At 37.9% G+C, this 21,934-nt stretch overlaps 2 protein-coding genes across 3 annotated transcripts in view; one reads left to right on the plus strand and one right to left on the minus strand.

Moving 5' to 3' along the window:
• The window catches only part of TXNDC11 (thioredoxin domain containing 11), a 34,033-nt gene extending 18,930 nt beyond the window's left edge, over positions 1-15,103 (plus strand). For both annotated transcript variants that reach the window (XM_086472976.1, XM_086472977.1), the window contains 5 exons: positions 1,169-1,952; positions 4,386-4,531; positions 5,589-5,698; positions 7,658-7,738; positions 14,041-15,103. In XM_086472976.1, coding sequence (XP_086329102.1) covers positions 1,169-1,952; positions 4,386-4,531; positions 5,589-5,698; positions 7,658-7,738; positions 14,041-14,668 — 1,749 coding nt within the window. In that variant the 3' untranslated portion in view covers positions 14,669-15,103. The remainder of the gene's footprint in view (positions 1-1,168; positions 1,953-4,385; positions 4,532-5,588; positions 5,699-7,657; positions 7,739-14,040) is intronic.
• Positions 15,104-17,063: 1,960 nt separating this feature from the next.
• Positions 17,064-17,407, minus strand: SNN (stannin). Its single transcript, XM_009951217.2, has one exon. It carries the CDS (start codon positions 17,405-17,407, stop codon positions 17,144-17,146), a length of 264 nt encoding a protein of 87 aa, XP_009949519.1. The 3' UTR covers positions 17,064-17,143.
• Positions 17,408-21,934: the final 4,527 nt, after the last annotated feature.

Below are 21,934 nucleotides of genomic sequence, written 5' to 3' on the forward strand. Positions count from 1 at the left end.
GGACAAGGCTGTCAAGTTGTTGAAAGCTCTGAGAGCAAAAATTTTTTACTGATAGTAAATCACTGACATGAGATTTCTTATTGCAAATCTGATTTTTCTGTTGATTATTTCTTCTCATGTTTCTCTATGTAGGTAGTCAAAATCTTTGGGCTAGATTATATTATGAGTAGTCAAGTTTCTTTTAAGTATTCAATTGAGTATTTTCAGGATGAAAACATCTACCAATGAATTCTTAAAGACTGTAACGAACTGTTACTGTAGACCACATCTTAATACTATTGGTCCTGTGACACTGCACCCCTCCTAGATGTCATGCTTCGACATCCCTTTGATAATCATAATGATTCGTATCAAAGTGTTCTTGTGTAAGCAATGTGTTTATGTTCTATGTTTTGATTATGTTTAATGTGATAAATGAGGATGAAGGGAAACTTCCTTTTTCATTTTCCTCTCTTGTATGTTCTGTTTTTAATGTCCTAGAACAGGAATTCCTTCTGTGGTCCATACACATGCCTTTTTTGCTGCTTGTTTCCCCTTGGTTATGAAAAACAAAATGGTGGCGCAGGACAGGAATGTTTGCACTGAAAGGCAGGCTTTTTTCTTTTCTTCTCCCAATAAGTTGCTACATGTGTTACTATATGCAAAGTACACCTGCAGTATTCAGCTATATGCCTATGGCTGGGAGAATACTAACATTGCTTCAACACTGTTATTGATTGTTGCAAAATTTGTGCAGCATCTATACCAGGAAAAATCTTTATTCCCTTTTCATATGGGAATGCTTTTATATATTTTCTCCTCATATTGGAAGATAAGGGAAATTTGGGAGCCTGTACTGATTAATGCTTCATGTAGTGGGATTTAACCTTAAAATGTAGTATTATTGCACTGTGATAAATATGAAGCAAAGAGGACCTTGAGATCAGTGTAGTGGACTGAAAAAATCCTTAAGATGCTTGTTGTTATCTGAAAATTTAACTTTATTATAGAGTCTGAGCCTCCTGTAACTTTTTGTAAGAACGAAGGAGAAGAGTAGTCAACTTCATGTTTCTGAAATTCCATCTCTAATTGTGTATCTGTTATTAAACCTGCAAAGATTACTGCATTTGAGTGAACTATCTACAGTTAATCTTGCTTTTTTTTTTTTTTTCTTCTCTCTCCTCTGTAGATTACCAAAGTGGCCTTGGAATACTACAACTGTAATAGAAGCCAGGCAGCTGAGCCAGATCTTCGACACTTAGGAGACACTGATTCACCAGCTTTTGATTCCTCTGTACCAGATGCACATATGAAATTATCAGAAATGTTTTCAATAACCAAGTACCCATGCTGTAACACAGTGGTGCTACCGCAGTGGCATTCAATATCCAGAACTCACAATGTCTGTGAGCTTTGCATTAACCAGACGCTTGGTGTCAAACCAAATAAAGTCCATGTGCCACACTGTAACTTTTTAGAGATAGAAGCAGCTTTGGACTCTTTCTACCTCCAGGAACATACATTTTTTCAAGTTATATCAAATACCATAGAATGCAGCAATTTCTTAAGTTTCTACAGCCCCTTTAACTATTACACTGCATGTTGCAGGACAGTAAACAGGCATTTTTTAAGTTTCATTAGTTCTGAGAAGACCATCTTTCAGACCCCCAAAGTAGCATTTTCTTCCCATGGGAAGAAAGATAACACCCAACATTCTATTCCTCACATTGAGGATAGGAATTGTTTTATTCCTGACTTTCATATTAGTGGCACTAACATTACTGGTCTGAGCTGTAGGACCAACAAAACCTTGAATCTCTATCTACTGGATTCAAATCTTTTTTGGATATACGCAGAGAGACTAGGAGCATCAAGATCTACTCATCTTAAGGAATTTGCCGCCATTGTTGATCTGAAAGAAGAAGTGCACTATATCCTAGATCAAAATCAGTCACTTGTTGGACCTACCCTGGGTATGGTATCCACTGTACAAATGCTTGAAATAAGAAAATTAAATTTGTGAGTAAGCTTATGAATGGAAAACTTGATGCCATTTTGAAAAGTGAGACTGTAGTCAACACTGTGAATTGTAATTCATGCTATTCTAATTTATTTAGTAGTTAACCAAGCGATAGAATCATGTTCTATATGACGTAAGAACTGTTTCATATACCAAAAGTAATTTGCTTTAGAATAAGTGAACCTCAAAATGTGTGATTCTTGACTGCCTGAGGCATTGAAGGAATTAGTAAAATCTAAACTAATTTGCCTGTGGAAAAAAACCCAACAACTGTGCATCTAACACATTTGCTATTACAGAAGACATTTGTCTATTAACGGTGGTGTTGGTGTTTGCTCAGCTGTTCTGAGTACCAAAATATCCCACAATTTCACTGCGCACTTACCAGTGGAGACTGGCCCTTCTTCTTGTCCTTTGAAACCAACTTATAAAGAGTTCTAAATTATTTTGAAAAATATGTGCGCTTTCAAGGTAGAGCTCTGAAGTGGTTTTGGCCAAATCTGTCAATGCTCTTTCCTGACTGAATTGGAGGAGAAAAAAGAAAACTCCAAGCCAAAAAATGAACCAACCCAACAATTGCAGTGCTGATTATTTGCATAAGACACCACATGCCTAACCATACACATTTAGCTATCATGACCATGTGCAAAACTGAGTCCACCTTCAGGGTTTTTTAATGTTAGCAGTGTGAGTAAAAATTGAAGTAAATTCAGGTGAACTTAGTGTTAAAATAAATTGTTGAAGAAGGTATAACAGTATAGTTCTTATTGCATTAATTACGCTTCCATTTTGCCATCAGTCTGTAAGTGCTAAAATACGCACAACACCGACAAATATCCATGTTCTTATTAAGGATCCCATCCAGCCCTGTATCCTCTTTCCATCCCAACCCCCTAGAAAAACATTCTGGAAAAACAAATGAAAACCCCAGTGACGATAAAAGGATGCTTAGGAAAAGTTAAGATCGGAGTGAGGAGATATTTCTTTCCCCTTCTTCCTCCCAACACTTTGTCTTAATTTTTTTTCAGGTCATAGGATATCCTGAGCATGATGTGGATTTCTCTGCTGACTAACACTCGGTGTATTTCTATTCCACGTCATTTGAACTTACAGGAAATTGTTGCTTCTGCATATTTTGTCAAGGAGTCACTGTGATTTATATTTGGCTTTTTTTTTTTTTTAAAAAATTTTATTTCCTTAAGCCTTTTAACTTTTGATATTTTAAAATAACAAAACAGATTTGTGTTTAATACCTTTAACAGATTTCAGTTTTTACAGATGGTTTCTGAAAATTCAGGAGTATATCTTTTAATTAGCCCCCTCCTTTCAGTTGTTACTTAGTCATGCATAGATACTCAACATCTGGAGATCTAGAAAGAAAAAAACCTGGTTTGGTCTGGTGTCAGAATTTAATGAAATTCTGCATAGTAAATATAAAATTAAATGTATAGTGCTGTTTGCATTTCAGAGAGAAACTTGATGATCTGGTATTTTGTATGTATGTACGTACGTAAGTGCCAGTTTTACTTGGGCCTGGTTTTTGGACTGGAAATACCAGCACAAGTTGTTTCTATTTGAACAAGTAATTATTTTAGTGTGTTTGACATTGTGTCTTTTGTCTTGCTTATTGAATACTCTTTATTTTCTAATGCAGAGAATAATATTTCTCTGCCTAAGTTGAAAAGAAGGATACAATCAATATCTTGCAGCAATTTAGAGAACATGGGCCATGCCCAGAGTAGTGTAGCTGAAGGTAGTTGAGGGCTTCGGAGCTTGTTTTAAATTTTTGCCAGTGGCCAGCTACTTGTTAAATATCATAAAACTAAGGAGAAAGTTAAATGAAGAGGAAGGTGGTCACTGGCAAACAAAAGGTAGCTGGTCATATTGGCATGGGAATGGCACAGTCTTTGAAGGTCTAAAGCAAAAGGAGAATTACAGGGAAAGTAATTAAAAATGAAAGAATAAATACAAATAAATGTGGAATTAAGTGGAGCCTTCGAAGTAAGGGCCAAATTCTTGAATACTATGTAGAGAGAGAAAAATGTTGAGAGGATACTATGTATGATTTACCAGGTGTGTGGTTAGATTAGGAGGTTAGAGAATTACTATAGTACATTGAATAGGAGTAGAAGCAAGATTAGAGAGGAGTGTGGTAAGTGAAGAAGACTATAATGAGCAAAAAAAACCAAACAGCAAAATTTTGTCTTGTTTTCACATCAGTGGTGGTTAATCAAGAGTTGATGCCAAACTGTCAAAAATTAATGAATGAAACCAGGTTTGAACTTGTATTTTCTCTATAAGTTCTTCTGAATTCCAAAGTAAAAACTGCCAAAATCACATATTTGTGAAACTGAAATAATTTTGTAATGTATCAATTTCATTTCAGAGGACTTCATAAAAAATTTCAGCGTTCTCTACAGTCCCTTGAAAAGGCATCTTGTTGATGACCCTTCAGTCCATTTTCATGAACAGCATGTAATCACTGAAGTGACTACTAACACCTTTCATGACACCGTGTTCTTGAGTGAAAAGGTACACCTTGTTACTGACAAAGTTTCTTGCAAATCGTTGCTCCGACTTTTGAGGGGGTCTCGTTCTTTTTTCACATTTATGTGCTTTGCTTATTTGTAACATAAAGTATGTTGGTTTGTAACAATTCAAAGGTTTATTTTTTTTTAAAAAAAAAGGCAATTCGGAATAGTGTGGTCTTAAGTAAATATGCAAAAGGTCATCTTCTGGTGTTAAAATAATCAAAAAGTCAGTGCAACTGATTGCTTGACAGGTTTCTGCCACAGTGGCAGAATATTCTGATTTCTGTTTCACACCTCAAAGGAAATAAATATGCCACTACTTTTTTTTTCTATATATTACATTTTTAAAAAAACCTTATTTTAGTTTGTTAAAGAATTTTAAGCTCTTTTTAGACATAATGGAAAAAAAAATAGAAGGTTTTAAACCTAAGGCATTATTTGAAAGCACACAGCAAAAAAACCAAAACTCACAGGTAAAAGCTTTCCAATTGCATGAAATTGCTTTACATTAGATGTCGTCCTGAACAATAGTTAAATTGCTTCCTTTTCTTAAAGATGTGATAGTAAGGATTAGTATCCATTGTCTTTCAGGTCTGCAGTGAATGTATGCATCTCCAGTAATTGGTTTCCAGGAGCCCTAACTCCTGCTTTGCTAGTTAGAGGCAAAAACCAAAGTCTAATCATCTTCTCCCCCTGCCCCCATATGAAATATACAGTCACTGTTAGATAACATAGGAATTGTAAGATTACACAAGAATCTTGGGAAGTGTAGTAAAGTTTTGGTGCATTTTCATTTAAAGGAAATGATCTGAAACTAAATAATCTCTTCATTTTGTCTTTCTCTTTATGGGAAGAGAATTCCCCAAGAGTTTTTGTGTGTTAACTCAGTAGTCAGAGGGCATCAGTTAATCGTTTATTAATAAAGTTTATTAACATTAGAATATAGTTTCATTTCACATTTTAGGGGTTCCAAGTTCTAGATGTTGTGAAGAGTAGTCATCCCTTACTGCAGATTAACTACAATAGATAATCAAACTCTTCTCCATTTAATTTTCCAGAATGTCTTGCTGCTCTATTATGCACAGTGGTGTGGATTCTGTGCTTCTCTTAATCACATCTTTATTCAACTTGCTCGGCTTTTGCCTCCGGATCATTTCACTGTGGCCAGGTAAAAAAGATTCTAATTTCATCTCTCTAGAATAACGTAAGTTCATTGAGATCATCAGCCTAGAAAATAATTACTTTTTTTTTCTCTCTGCAGTCTTGCAATAGTAGATGTGAATGTTGTCTGCTTCATTTCGCTTTGAATGCATTATTTTGTTTTCCTCTGTATAAACTTGGTGGTTTTCAGTCTCACTGCAGTAGTTAGGCAGTTTAATTAAAATTAATTTTTAAGCTTCCTATAATAAAACAGCAGCAGAAAATAATTTTTACCCCTTTCTCTGATAATTTGTAGCAAATAATTTTATCCTGTAGTACTGTATTTGAGAAATTGTGTGAGTCAGGCAAAATACTTACTGTTGTGAGTTAACCCTGGTGGGCAGCTGAGCACAACACAGTGCTCGCAGACTGCCCCCCTCCATCCCCAGTGGGTCGGGGAAAGAGGAAAGGAAGAATAAAGCCAAGAAAACTTGGAGGTCAAGATGAAAGAAAGCAAAACAAAATTGTTTAATGATTGAAGGAGTAAGTGGAAGGAGAGAGAAGAAAGCAAAACAAGTGATGCAAAGGCAATCACTCACTGCTTCCCAGGGGCAGCCCAGTGCCTAGATGGTTCCCAAGTAAAAGATGGGTAACCCCCCTAAAACTCCCTCTTTTTTCCCTTTTATTGCTGAGCATGGCATTGTATGGTATGGAATAGCTCTTTGGTTCGATCGGGTCATCTGCCTGGTTGTGTCTCCACCCCCCAGTGTATCCACTGTCAGGGCAGAGGGAGAAGCAGAGGTGGCCTTGGTGCTGTGGAAGCGCTGTGCAGCAATAACCAAAGCGTTCCTGTGACCAGCACTAGTTTCATCACAGATCTAAAACATAGCACCATACAAGCTGCTGTGAAGAAGATTAACTCCATCCCAGCCCAAAAAAGTTTATAGATATATAGATATATGCATGTGTATAATGTATAAAAATATATATAAAAAATATCTGAAAAAAATTTATATATACACATAAAAAAATACATGTCTTTGTTTAGCATTTCCATGGTTTTTAATATTTCTGTGCAACCCAAACGTTCTTGTTCATGTGTTTAATAATACATCAATACTTACAACGTCTGCTCTGATTGCATCCTTGTTTCATTCTGACTGAACTTATTCCAGGAGGCATCATGAGATGTATAGGAAAAAAATTTGGTTAGAAATCTGGAGTTACCACCTGTTTATAGTTGTGCCTTTATTCCCACTGATGTAATGCTACTCTTGAATCTACAGCCGTTCTGCTTTCTGACTTTGAAGTTCTCTCATTTGCTGTATTATTTATATTGCAGTATTGCTGATGTGATCATCTGTGCTTTTGTCTATAATAAAATTGTTGTAATTAATAAGAATTTTATTTGTAATTGAAGAAAACCTAAAAATGCAGAGAAAACCATAGCAAGCAGTTGAACAAGTATTTCAGTCACAAAATCTCGTGTTCCTTTCTATGTAGAGCTTTAGAAAAAATTGTGCCTTTAAGAATGTGCTTGTCCTTGGAAGAAGCAAAGCAGTTTACTTCCAAAACTACTTGAGGGGAAGATATTTGTAGAGTTGTACTTGAGGAACAAATTAGTGAACAGAAGAAAACTTAAGTCATGTGTTGAAACCATTAGGCCGGACTGTTTGTTTCAGAGAAGGAAGGTGTGTATGTAATGAGCAACTGTGATTTAATTGCTGAGTGAAAGCAGTTGGAATACTGTACTTATTTTTCTAGCAAGAAAAAAAAACAACCCACAGATACTTGTTAAACTGAGATTCATCATCTTGAGTATTGGTAATTAATTCTGCTGACTCATACGCACAACCGATTTTTGAGTTTAGACTTACTTTCACAGGTATTTGCATTTCCTTCTTCCAGTCCCTAAAATGGAGTTTTACAAGACAATACAGATTATTCATCTGCCTGTTCTCTTCATCACTGTGTCTTTTCTTAACAGAATTGATATCACTCGAAATGACCTTCCATGGGAATTTATGACAGACCGTCTCCCAACCATTTTATTTTTTCCTCATCAGAGGTAATGTAATTCCTTTCCTGTGGGTTTTTAACTTGCACTTTACTAAGTTATAATAATTATTTGGTCACATGTCTTAGTAGAGGAAAAACCCAAACAGTAATTCATTGCCATATATGCATTCTTACTTTGTGCATATTCTAATTAAAAAACAACAACAAAAAACCCAGCAGACGTGGATAGCTGATGCTATACAGATAACAAATGTCCTCTGCAAAGGTCATTATTTAATTGTTTGTAAGTCTGTCTTTATGGACAGCAGTATTACTAACCTTATTCTTCAGTTAATTTTCCTTATTTTGTTGTATTTAAAAGTATTATTTGGCATGGTCAAAATAAATTAATGAATGACTATACGAGGGGGAAAAGGAGGAGAAATTATGTAGATGGTGGTGCAACGCAGATCTAGTGCAACTTGTATCTAATTGCTTCTAATGGATAAACTAAGAGAGATCTCAAAGAATATTATAGTGGCTTCTTGCAGTGAAATGCAAAGATTTGCTTGCTATGTTTTTAGTGAAGAAAAAGAAAAAATAAGCACAGATGGAGAGAAGTACCCCAGCCCAAGCTTATTTAAGAGAACAAGAGCCCAAGTCTTATTTAAGAGAACAAAAAGTAACAATCCTGATATTACAGAGAGAGAGAGGAGATAGATTGTTGTGTGTTTTTAAAGTGAAAAAATTGTCTTAAACAGAAAAAAAAGTAGAGGGTCTGAGTACTAAAGGAGGGCTTATGCATCCTTTGGAAATATTACAGTGGCCCTAATTTGTGGATTTTTATTTCTCCCTCGCTCCTCTGTGGTACAATGAACGTAACATTATCAGAGGGACTTGAGAGTGTTCATTGCTCAAACGGAAGTTCTTTTGGCTTGCGTTTGTCTCGTTGTTCTGATGTTTGGCTTTCGGGGCTGAATGTATGTGTGTCTAGCCATGGCTGTAGTTTCGATATCGGATTCTTTGGCAATCTTCATAAACCATGGAAGCGTTCCATCAGCTAAGAACTAGTCTAACAGCAGCAGAGAGGATGACTTGAAATACTTCTGGTCTTTATGAGCTCTCTAAAGGAGATGCTAATATCTAAAACAAAATCTCTGATTTTACATAGTATAGCAATGTCATTATATATAGAGATAGCTCATATCTTGTCCTGATTTAACAAAAATAAGGGTTAAATTTTCCTCTGTTTTATATTTCATTTGTATGTCAGCTATGTTCCCTTTTGTATTGAAAGAAGTTTCATATGAAAAGAAATTTCAATGTGTAAAATGTACATTAAATAAGAGGTGTTTTCATTCCTGATAAAATCAGAATATGGAATTATTTTCTTTTTCCTGCTTTTGTGAAATCGTTAGTCTTGTTTGGTGACAGCATCTTGTTGCCATAAAAGACTATGAAGCAAAAAGAACTCCAAACAATGAATGTTATGATTAAGTAGAAAGAGAATATGGGTTGGAGTGAAAAAAGGTAGTTGAAGAAGCAGAAGTATGAGACTGTAAGAAAAGGTACTTAAAATGAAAACATTCTCAAAATTGTTTGGCAATTGTATAAAAGTTATTGGAAGATTGTCACGTTGCATGGCTAGAAAAACTGGAAAACCTATTGCAAATACTTTGGGGATTTTATTGAGCTGTTCTACTGCAGTGTTTCTTAAAGGTAAGATTTTTTTTTTTTAAACTATGAATATTTTAAAAGGTGTGATACAGTTTTCAAGTGAAAACTATGCTTGAAAGTAAAGTTATTTCATATAAGCACTTCCTGTGTAAACTAACACTGGTTAGCGAAATATCTTTTTTCTTTCTTAAAACAACGCTTATTACTTCACTATTTCATTCGAGCATAAATACTTTTTTTTTCAAGGTTCTAAAATTTTTTTTTGTGGAAATACTCATATACTTTAATTGTCATTAGTGTCCTTAATGCTATTGGCCATATTTTTTTAGCAGTAATTAAAAAAAAAAGAAATTACACAGCATTGCTTTTACAGATACCTCAGAATTACATCATCAGAATTTGTGTATATTGCCAAAATATTTTGGTTCTAATCTTGACTCTGTAACAAGTGCTGGACTTCTCACAGGAGAAAAGCAGCAGCAGATTTGTTGGCGTTCTAGAAGCCTTGCATTATTTCTTTAAAACAGAAAACAAATGGAGCTTCAGTAGCAGTTTAACACCTACAGAGGAAAATATCCAAAGGGGATTGGCAATGAAACAAGGTGTACATGCTGTTGAAGTGAAACTATATACAGCAAGCAAGACCTCAGAGAAAGGGCCAAGAACCAGGAGTGTAGGACAGGGAAGCGTAGTTTCAAGGAGACAACTAGAGCTGAGAATTATTTCTGGGATGATGAAAGAAAGCTGAGTTGGAGGAAGGGAATTAGTTCACGAATGGGTGAATAAAAAAAGCAAGACAAAGGAGGGTGGGATAGAGAGAGGCACAGAGGACGGGTCAGGAAAAAAAGGAGCTTTAAATGGGGATGTAGAAGGGCAGGAGAGTACATTTAGGGCTGGGATGGGACCTGGAATGACATACAAGTGTCCTGAAACCTACTTTTCCTCTGCAGCAGGGAGAAATTCTGAAATCCACTGCCAAACCTGTGTGTCATTTCTGCTCTGTACCAGTACACACAGTGCAGGTGCATCCAGCCTCTCACAGGCTGAGGAACAAGAAAGAAACATGAGATGCAGGAGAGCCACAAGCTTTCAAAAGTGCTGAATTTATTGTTTCAGATATGGTTTTGGTGTTACATGTATGCCCTGTGCATTAGACTTGATTGACCTTGGGTTTTGTTTTTCTTTTAAAAAAAGATTAATACTCTATCTTAGACAATTGCAGTTTTTATAGAAAAGAAATGAAAACAAGCACTGTAATAAATACCTGCCTCTTTGCAATGTAAAATAAAAATGTTGATTTCCACCTCCTCCCTCAAGAACTCTATCATCAGCAAATGGTAATTCAGGCTGTTGGTACTGTGCAGTGTTACCTACCACAAAATCTTCAAACTTGTGCCTGAAGTTTTGTGATTCTAAATTCATGTTCTAATTCAGTGCAGAAAGAGTTTCATTTATATCAGTTCTGAGTCACCCCAACTTCCACCTCATCATCTCCCATACTTTCTGCAGTAAGCCTTGCAAATCAGCCTCAGATGAGGTTCCCTCTGCTGCATTCCTCCAGCTCGGTTCCAGTCCTTCTCTGATCCCTAGGTTAATTGAGCAGGAGCAGGATCTCCGCTGGAGTAGATCCAAGGTGTGTACCTGTCTACATAAAGGCAGTGTTACCTTCATCTGCTGCTTAGCAAAAGCTGCAGTCTGCAGTGCCAGTACCCTGATCCAGTTCCCTGTCACGTTCTGCAGCTTCCAGTTTTGTGCATTTTCCAGCTTTCAGACTCTTTCTCTCTCATTTGCACAGTCCATTAGTTCTGGCTGGCTTGAGTGGCTACCAGCAGAGGAGCTGCTGTTTTAAAGATGAGTAGTCTGTTTTAGTTGAGATGAGCCCTGTGTGTTTCATGAGGTGCTGCTGACAATTGAGACACGAAGTAGTAGTAGTATGGTGTGGTCTTCTCCATTAGGTCAAGTGGCATAAGCTGAAGATGTGCTAGATCTAACCATGTTAACAACCATTGGAATATTAGTGTGATTAATTTTAGGGCTGGAAAAAGTTAGAAACTGATTTCTAAATAGTGTTGTGACTACAGCTTTAAGACCATTGTTCTAGTTAATGAGCCCCAACATTTGGAAACTTGAGTTAAGTGACTTTCCCACCCACTTTTGAACAAGGATCTAGTTTGCAGAGCCATGCCTTCTAGGGGACAGAATGAGTGTCATGTAAAACATGATGAAAAGGTTTTTCTTGAATTATTTTAAAGCATAGCCCACGCAGGTTTTAGAGCAGTAGAACAATTTATGGGAAGTTAAGCTTCTTTTAATACTTTAATACCATCTTCCCTGTGTTACAACAGTCCAATGTTCCCTATTTCTCTTCACAGATACTCATTTTGCCTTGGTCTGTTTCATAAAGCAGCTCTAGACCGTCTCTGGAGTGACAGGCTTAATAGTTTTAGTAAGATTGGTTTTGGTAATGTTCCAATTGGTTTCATAAAGGTACCTTAACTCTAGTCATTATTTTCTCTCCTGCTTTTCCCCTCCAGTGTGTTTTATATTTCACTGCATGAGGCAATCAAGAAAATTAGGTTTTGAAAGTATTTGTAGTATATCAGTAGCACTACTAGAGTAGTCATATATTAATTTTGGATAGAAAGGTGCCTCATATTAAGGCTTTCTGTGCAGCTCCTTGTGCATTTGCCTTACGAGGCAATTTTTGCAAACTAACTCTGTTCTCAATTTCTCTCCAACACATGCTGTTAATTTGTTTTGCTTTTTGTTTTAAATAGCCTTTTAGCTTTTCTGATACGTACTTTGGTTTTGATCAGTAAGAATGGATGATAACATAGTAAAATATTACCATAGTATAATGAGTCAGTTTTGTCTTAGTATGGACTATTTTTTGCCTAAATCATGTCGTGATTCATTAAACTTGGATGTGAGCTGATTGATTGTCAGCTGAGAAGTTGCCGATGGTAATTACATGAGTAACTTGGTTGATCACCAGAAGAATGGGGAAGAAAAATATTGCTTTACTTCCAGAAATAGCTTAATTTTGATGAACAGGAGCCTAATCTGGCTGAAGTTCTTGAATTATTGATAAAATATGGTATCTGTCTTCTACCTGAAATACAATTAAGTAGTTCTCAGTAAATTAAATGAGCGTATGTTTATAAGCCATCTGCTAATGAGTTGGATTTCACAGAAGGCATTTTTGAGGCAACTGTAATGCCCCTGTTCCGCAATCATGGTGTAAGCAGTTCGGAACACAGTGTCACACGTGGGGACGTAGGAGTTGTCCATGGTGTGTATTGTACTGGAACAGCAGTGGCATTAGGCATTATACTTGAATCTGGGTTTCTTACTTCGGAATAATTTTTGTTTGGGTTTATCCTATGTCCTTTTTTCTGACTTGTGTAAATAACCCACATCTGAATGTATGGTACATACCATTAATCTGATGATTATGAATTCGGCAACCAAAGGGAATGAAGCTTTTCTCTGTTTTGATGGCTCCCTAATGAAAGAGAGAATATGCTTCTGACTGGCAAAGGCTAAAGATGATACAAAGTGATAAACTATTAGGTAGCTTCCCAGTTAAACATACTGAAGTATAAGTAGCTCTACTGCAATAGTCAGGAGGCAACAAGCTCAAGTTATACTGGAACATGCTGAGTGAAAGGTTGAAGATGTAACTGGTGCAGAAAGTTAAGAGTTTGTTCCTCTCTAGTCCTCAGAGGACAGTTTAGCCTCCTGTATTTTGTATTAGGAGTATGCACATGATCCACAAAGGGCAATAACTTTGCTGTTTGACACAGTTAGAGGTTGTGGGTGTCTCACAGGTTAGTAGTCTTGAGGAAGAAATTTGGTGCTTGTTAGTCTTCAAGCAGCTGGGCTCCTGTCAGGTTAAGAGTAACAGTTCATGCTGTTGCAGAAAACAGTGGGCCTACCTTTCATATGCTGGGCTTAGTATTCACAGCCATTTAGGAAAACAAAACAACATACTTGTTTGGTTTCCTTCCTTGATGGCCTCAGTGGCATAAAACCAAAATAGTAAAGAAGAACAAGTAAAAACATTTGTTTTTTTGACAGCAAAAGGGTCTTGCTTCTGACTAAAGTGACTGCTTACTGTTTAAAAGCAAATTGTACTTTTTCTACTCCTTGTGATAGCCTTCTCATGTTGAAACACATTAAACTGCTTCTTCCAGGATAATATCTATGAGTATTTTGAACCTATCTCCCATCTGATGGCTTTACACATCTGGAATTAACAGTGTATGTAGAATTAGGAACACTTACATGTTCTTCATCTTCAACTTAGGAACAATGTCAGTATCAGTATGTTGTGATCACACCTGACCCAACAGGGATGCTACCATATGTACTTCAAGCTCATAATGCATAATTAGGATACATTTTTATTTTTTAAGAGTAAAATTTATTTCCTGAAATTTGACAGAAAATTTTGCTCTCAGACAAATAACAATCCAGTGCAGACACACAGACTGAATACAGGTTAAAGAGGTTTATCAAAAGAAAATACTGTGTGCTCTATCCTTATTACATGAGCTCAGGTTTCTCTTAGTTGCTATATTAACTGTTCTTGATAAACAAGATACCAAGGTGGAGTTAAACAGCAGATGCTTAGATGAAATCATCATTGCTTACCTATCTGAATGTTTTAATATTAACTTGTTGTCTTTCTAGGAAGGAACAAAGTGTGAAGTTCCCTGAAGACTTCTCAGTTAACCTTCCTAATCTCCTTAAATTTATTTTACATCACTCAAGTCTGTCTTCATCAGAGCCCTGTACCAAAGAATGCCTACATAAAGAGACAGTTCTACAGCAAGGACACATCTCCCACTTAGAGAGAGAAATCCAGAAGTTAAGATCAGAAATCAGTGCCCTTCATCAGGCCCAGGACAAGCTTGAAGCACAGCTTTCTGAAGCTAGGAGAGAAGAACATAGACTACAGCAGCAAAAACACATGTTAGAAAAGCAGCACAAGACTCTGCAGCTCCACAGTGAGCAGTTACAGGCCACATATGAACAGAAGAATCAAGAATTATTAGAAATGGCTGAAAAGCTTCAAGAATTAGCTGATGCATCAGAAAACCTCCTTAAAGAGAATACTTTACTGAGAATCCTGGTGGCATCAAGGGAAGGAAAGCTACAGAGCAAAGATGAAATTAAAGAATCCCTTCAGTCAGAGCAAACAGTTTCTGAAGACAATGATGTATCAGTTTCCACGGCTACTGCCACATTAGAGGAAAAAAGGATTGATAATACTGATACCATAGAGACAGAGCACAGTAGTAGAAACAGGACAGAATGATTGCTTACACAAAGTCAAATGATGCAGTATTGGGTAGATATTTATGCAAATTTTATTGAAATTCATTGTAAATAAAGACTTTCCCCACATGATCTAGAAAAAGAAAAAAATGGAATATTTTTGTATACTCTTAACTTAAACACCCACAGCTAAAAGAGAAGAATGGAAAACACTTTCTGCACTTTACTATTGCACTAACTTGCAAACACCTATCCATTTAAATTAAAGATGCTGATTTTTAGGGGCAGCAGTGTGAAACACCTCTGCTTAAGGATGAGTTATTTTTCAGTGGCTTTCTTACAGCTGCTAGAAGAAAAATTAGACCTTTGATACATACTTTTCCATAATTTCTGAAGTTTGCCCTTTACACTGCATTCTCTTCACTGAATTAGAGATACTTCATCTGTGTAATCAGTAAACTTGAATGGACAAAGTCATCTTGCTACAATTATTCTTTTCTAGAACTTCAGCACTTTGTATCACTTTTGTATGCCAGTTATCTGACTGTCTTGAAACCTGCAAGAGCCATGTGTGACCTGTTCTCTACTGAAAGCTACAGAAAGTCTTACTGAATTAATCCTTTTCTCCTTGATTTGTAAGAGGTCTAGAATACAGCAGTTTAAGTGTAAGGTCTGGCTATACACACAAGTCTCATGAGACTAGTAGCTTAAAAAAAAAGCATGTGCCAGGGTAAGAACAGCCCTGTCAGCTGTACCCCCTATTGTACTCAGAGGCAACAGCAGGAGCTTTTTCCTACTGACAGCATTAATTTTGCTTCAAATTATAGCTTTCCATTTAAAAATAGGGCAAATGTAGCACTAAAAAATGCAAGTCAACATCCTACTGTAGAAGAAAGGGACAAGACTTTGTCTAGGCCATTATTGTCTTGCATTATAGTTACAATTCTCAAGCAAGCTTGCTAGGCCTATGTTACTTAGTTATTCCATATGTACAGGTGCAAGAAGCAAGTCTGCTTCCTGCAGAGTTAAATTACTTGGACTTTGTAACTTATCTCAGGGAACAGATGTATAGTAGCTTTATTCCTCCTATATTCAGTAGGCAAAGGAAGCTACATATAAAGTTACAGAAAACAGGTCAGCAGCCTCAAAGCATGTGTGCCTACCCTAAGAGTTTTAGAATATGTAAGCTGCTGGTGGTGGCTCAGTGTTGTTCCTTCTCCTCCCACCAAACTTTTGAGGTCTAGAACTCCCCATTTAACACATCTTTTTACAGTTCCTATAGCTAAACTATAGCACAGAGCAGGAAGTGGAAGGGGTGTCCTTATTTGGAAAGACTTTGCTATTGCTAGCTAAAAACTTTTACAAGCTGACCAGCAATCTCCCTTGCCTCTATCAACATTTGTTTTCATAGGAAAGACTGAAACTTATCTTGTGGTAGCACAGTTAAATCAAGAGTTATCTACAAGATAGATTAACTGAGTTCTATAGTTGGCGCTCTGTAGACTAAAATGCCTTTTTACAACAGGCTGCTAACATATACCTTAACTGCTAAGTACACAGACAGGGGTTCTAGGAAAAAAAAAAATCATACTAGTTGCACTTACACCAGTTTTAATAAGCAACCACTGCTGCAGTTTCAGCATGCAGACCTACAGAAGAAAGAAGGCTGCTCTACTGCCATTTCAAACTCCTGGAAACCTTCTGGACCATCCCTGAGGGTTCAGTATTCCATCATTGGTTCCCAGGTTGGAATCTATCAAAACAGCAGTTTCTTTGCAGTTTCCTTCTACAGAGTTAGAGAAGTCTGTTCTAGCAGCCAAAAGCTTCACCTACCTAGCTGCAACTAAAGGAAATCAACTTCCTTTCTTGTAGCTCCTGTTTCTTCCCTCAACACATTACTGAAGGCTTATACCTTCTTTTCAAAGAAAGTATTCTGCATCAGTCCAATAAGCTGGTAAGAGCAGGAGTTGTGACTTTCTGGCTGTGCACTCAAGTTAGTAGCAGGTGTAAGCTTTAACTGTAGATTTGGTTTTGAAGGTCTGGAATCTGATCTACAGTTGTGGTTCAGGAGTGCCCTTGTATGTTATGTGCAGTCGCTGCATTGTATGATTCCCATGTGCTGTGGAACACAAAGCAAAAAGCTGCTGGCAGCCTATTTACAGTTCACAGTTGTAAATAGTTCACATTACAGTAGTAGCTCCATCAAAATAGGCTCAGCTAAACATTCAAGTAACAAAAAACACTAGTAGTGTCTTCACACCAATATATCCCTGTGTCCATTGCCGGCAACGGACGTTATGCCTGGTGAGTCAGCTCCTGTCACAGAGGAATTAGGATACACAGTTGATGCAAAGTGCAACTTCTCAGTGCATGCAGTTGCAAACAAAGCTTATTTAATCCTCATCAGGGTGTTTTCTGATGAGTAGTGTGCATGTGACCACATTCTTCACAGTATAGATTCTTCTGCTGGTTACACACATCATGAGCATAGTCCATATACGTGTGTTGCTCCAAGTTAGCTATGTACTTCTGTGCCATTTGGAGTTAGCTTAGCTTTCCTCTCTACACAAGGTCCTTTGGCAGAGTACTGCACCAGAAGAAAGGGCTCTTTGGTTTCTCCTTCACCCACAATGCTTTCCTCATCTTCAGACTGGCTGATTCTCTGCAGACGCAGGTAACACCAGCAGCCCAGTATCAAGGCACCAAGAGCTGCAATAGCAATCAAAATAACAATAACAGTCACCACTCCAGTGGTGGGGCTATGATCCATAATAGACATGGTCAATATTTCAGATTATCTGACTTCTTTATTCTTCTGTCCTCACTATCAGGCTTGCTGCATCTTCAAACACCTGCAGCAGAAAAAAATAAACACTTAATGAAGTTATGCAGTTGTGCCATATTCAGCAACATCATATTTGTTGTTGGTAGCCTTCACAATGGCACATGACCCTCTTGCATTCAGTGCTTTGAGCTTCTCACATGCCTACACTTCTTACTCATTTTAAGCTACTTCTTCAAACTGCCTTTGAAGATGCAGGTTTCTACATTAAACTAAAGCAAATGAAAGCTAAACTTATTTCAACTCTTGACATGCTTGTCAAGATAGCACATGGTCAGCCTGCTAAAAGGTAACAATTTTTACTAGGAGACAGAAGATAAGACACACACTTACTAGACTGCATGGAAGTTATGCAGTTTAATATTGAGATATTTCAGACTATTTAGTACAAATGCTAGATCATGGGTGAGCTCTCAAATCCATGACAAGGTAGCAATTCAGCTACCTTTAGTTTTCATAAAGGAATCCTGCAAATGTACATTTGAGAGTCAGATTTTTCAATTGTAAATTAAATTTTTCAAATTTAATTTACAATCATCCTTCTTATATACTAACAGTTCTAGGATTGGTAAGCTAATTGCAAAGGTAACTGCAATGCCAGTGCATTACTGTAAGCCTGTCTGTAACACTGGTCTGTTTAGAAGGGTTGACTCCACTGTAATTCATTGGTGGTTCATTGAGCTGGTAAGAACAACAGATGTTGCTTTATATGCATTTCTCATGAGAAGTAGGTAGAGCTAGATTTATTGAACGCTAACAAAGCACAAGGGCAAGATCATTATTTTAAGCTTCTGCTCCTCTTAGTGGCTTTCAAACCCCTAGAGCATGGTAGTGCATCAGGACTGCAGCTGAAATTGGAACAGAGGCAGCAGGCAGGAAAATGGGAGAGCAGGCGCTCCGAGACTTCGTTTGTCTGTCTGGCAGGACAAGGGAATGTCTTTTGCTACTTCCACTTCCAAATTCACAACACTATTTAAGGGGTCACGTAAGCCTCACTGTAAATTTCAAAGTTATTTTTTACAAAGTTGGTAGCTTTACATTCCTCCACTTCAACTAGGACATAAGACAAAGTAAAGTCATTTATTACCTTTTCTTTCCTACTACCCTAGCTTTATAACAAGGCAGAAACTCATGGGAGACTTCAGTAGAGCCCAGAGCCAGTCCTACCCAAGAACATCTTCCCTCTATACTGCTGTAGGAATCAGGTGAGGGTTCAACACTACAATTTCAGGTACAACAGCTATAGTCCCCAGCAGTTGTAAGGACAGCTGCAAGTGCAGAGCAATGTCAGCATTTCATCTGACATGTAGCTGCTGACTGGCAATGGAGTAACCGGAGTATCTGCTGGCTACTGCACGTGCCAGTCTATTGAGGGCCATGTACCCTTCCAGGAAAGGCCCTTCCTCACCATCCTGGTTGCAGTATCTCAGCTGCAACAGCAGCATCTTCACACAAACCCCTCAGAAGACAATCTTAGCCAACATTGAGGCAGAACCATTACATTATTGTGAGTGTTACCCACCGCACTTGAATTCTCACCAGCATTTCAACTTGAAAAAGTCAAGGCAATTACAATGCAGTGTCTTTACCAAGGGAATTCAAGCTAGAGACTGTTTATTCCCTAACATCTCATGGAACAGCAGACCCATGCACACTGCCACACAGCCATTTCAGCAAGGACACAACCACTGAAGAGAAGTTCAGCATGAATGTCCTTAGGGTCCAGTGTCATAACAAACTTGCACACACTCTGGCTACATTTCCAGCCCTGTAAACTACAGCAAACAATAGCTTGCAGTGTACCTGATACAGCCAACCGAGTACTGCAGACCCAACTGTGCCCAAGAAAAGCAAAACAAGACTAACCACAGCACACACCTTCAGCAGAGCAACATGCCCACTGCAGCCAGGGAGGTGTATGATTTTTGTCATGATCATCTTGGTTCTGCAATGCTTATTCAACAGAGGGTGATCAGCTGAGGGTGATTAAGAGTGACTTCATTTAGCTCATCTTCTTCAGAGCATGTCTGAACTGCAGCACTGCTTGGTCTAGCCACCACACTACAGCATCAGCATGAAAGGTGGTTTACCTTGCTTCTCGTGCAGGCACTGCATGTCCACAGTAAGCCCTCTTCTGCAGCTCGCATAACCGCTAGCAGCAGTGACAACCTACTAGCACTGTTTCTCTACGGCAGTTTGGTGCAGCACATAACCTTACATTAGAACTCAACAGTTACTGTCACCTAGAAAATAGCTTTTAATACTGGAAAAAATGAGCATTGCAAATGCTACCCCTTTGCCCGACTTCAAGCTAGTAGATAGCATCAGCTACACAAGGTTTGAAACTTTGCACATCGCTGTCCTCTGTATCACCAGGATCTTTTGGCAAGCTGTTTTTAGACCTCAGCGTAATAGCGAGGCACAGACCTTTGCAAGCAGCCTTGAGAAACAAGGTTGAAAACAAGAACTAGATGTTAGGTCCAGGTAACAAAGGGCCTACATCTATCTGGACTGTAAGAGAATATATTTCTCCCTCTTTTAACAGCCACATACTGCAATTGTCTCAGTTTGATCTGGAAAACCCAGGCAGGTCTGCAAGTTCCTATCTGAAGGAAGAGATGGGGCTCTAAGGATGCAGACCTCCATCTTGAGACAAGGCTTTCTCTTACCAGGTTACACACTGGCTCTTGCCATTCCCCTTTCTTTTGGGATCTTGAGGAGTACAGCTGGACCAGGAAGTCCACTGTTTGAGAAGGTGCTTTTTCTGAACAAAGCATGCACAGGAGCAGTTCAGAGGAGTTATAAGAGGTATGCATTTATTGCTGTCCTTGTCTGAAGAGCTGCATAGTACTTTCTTAATTCTTATTTACTGTTCTCGGACACTTCTGTTTAGCAATACTGATTAATAACACTGCTACTGCTTGCTTGAAGTTGTGAGGCAATTTAACCCCTACTTCCACCTTTTGGAAAAATGCTGGTGTTAAACTATACAAAGATCAGACCGAAGTCTCCAGTAGCTCTATTTCTCAGCAGACACTGGGAAGAACCTTGCAGGCCCACATGCACTCCATGAGTAGGTAACTTCAGTCACAGGCAAATCCCACACTGCTGATGCTTCTGGAATATATTAAGTTCTGCAGCAGATGCCAGTCAGGAGTGTAAGTAGAGAGTTTCAAGGTGCAGAGCTGGCCAGAAAGAACATGCCGATTACTTTGGGTATGACAGCTTGCTTTCTTTATCCTCTGCTCTAGCAAGTCAACTCAGCTTAGTCATGACAGCACCTTCTAGAATTAATTCACATGATTCCTTTACAAAAGGACAGATTTAACAACTGTGAGGTCATCTTTTCTTGTAGAAGTCTAGCTCCTAACTTTATACACAATGAAGAATATTATCAGACTCATCCTTCCAGGCCAAGGGTCATGTGTATTTATTATCACCAATGAACTGGACAAGCTCTTTAAGACAACTGAGATGTTAACAGTCATAGATAAAAACAGAACAGAAAGTTGCAGGACCTGTCCTTGAGGCAGGATGTTATACATGAATGCTCACTCTGTTTAGACTAGAAACTTGCTTCCAGCTGCATTAGGCTCTCCAGTGTCTCAAGAGATTTTGCTTTGATATGGCAAAGTAGGAAGTGTTAGAGATGGAAAACTAGGACCTCCAGGATGCATAAGACCTATTTATCCTTATTAAACAATTTCCAGTCCAAATTTGAGTGCAACACAGCAACTTGCAGATTCTTCTTTAAAGATTTTTCTTGGCCAAATCCACAGGTTTTTACCTTTTAAATTCTGAATGCTTTTTGATTTGATTAAAAATTTAAAGCATCTGCATCAGTTTGAACTCTGGGACAAAAAGAGCAGAGCTTCCTCTGGATCTACGGCCCATTAAATTCCCTTTCTCAAGGCACAGAAACAAGTGTGATATCACATTAATAATGTCAAGATAATCAGGTTGCATCAAGAAGCCCTTTCTAGCTTCTATTTGGAAGGCTCCTCACTTCTTTGCACCATACCATAGTTAATGTGAAGAGCTGTAGGAGAAAACAAGCTTACAATCTTTAGAAAAATTATTCCATGGACATTCACCTTCTAGGAAAAGGAAGATAAATTTCAGATAAAATTAGATAACAAAATTTAGATAAAATTCAAGGTCACTTTCTCAAAGCACTTCAACTCCACTTCTTAATGATGTAACAGTGTAGAAGTCATTCCTTCTTCCCACTCAAGGAGTTTGGAGCCAGCACTCTATATAAAGTCAGGTATTAAGCATCTGTACAGATTTGCAGTGGCACAAACAGCTAGTTAATGGTGCATGATAGTAACTGGGATGGTAGCACTGATATTTTATTAGCTTTGAATAGTTCTGTTTCAAACACCTGCAGTGTTCTGGCACTGACAAATACCATATTGTTGCTAGCCCATGCTGCTATTTTTCTGGCTGTAGGTCACTGTATAC

This window comes from Leptosomus discolor, chromosome 14 (assembly GCF_034619465.1).
Source record: "Leptosomus discolor isolate bLepDis1 chromosome 14, bLepDis1.hap2, whole genome shotgun sequence".
Lineage (NCBI taxonomy): Eukaryota > Metazoa > Chordata > Aves > Leptosomiformes > Leptosomidae > Leptosomus > Leptosomus discolor.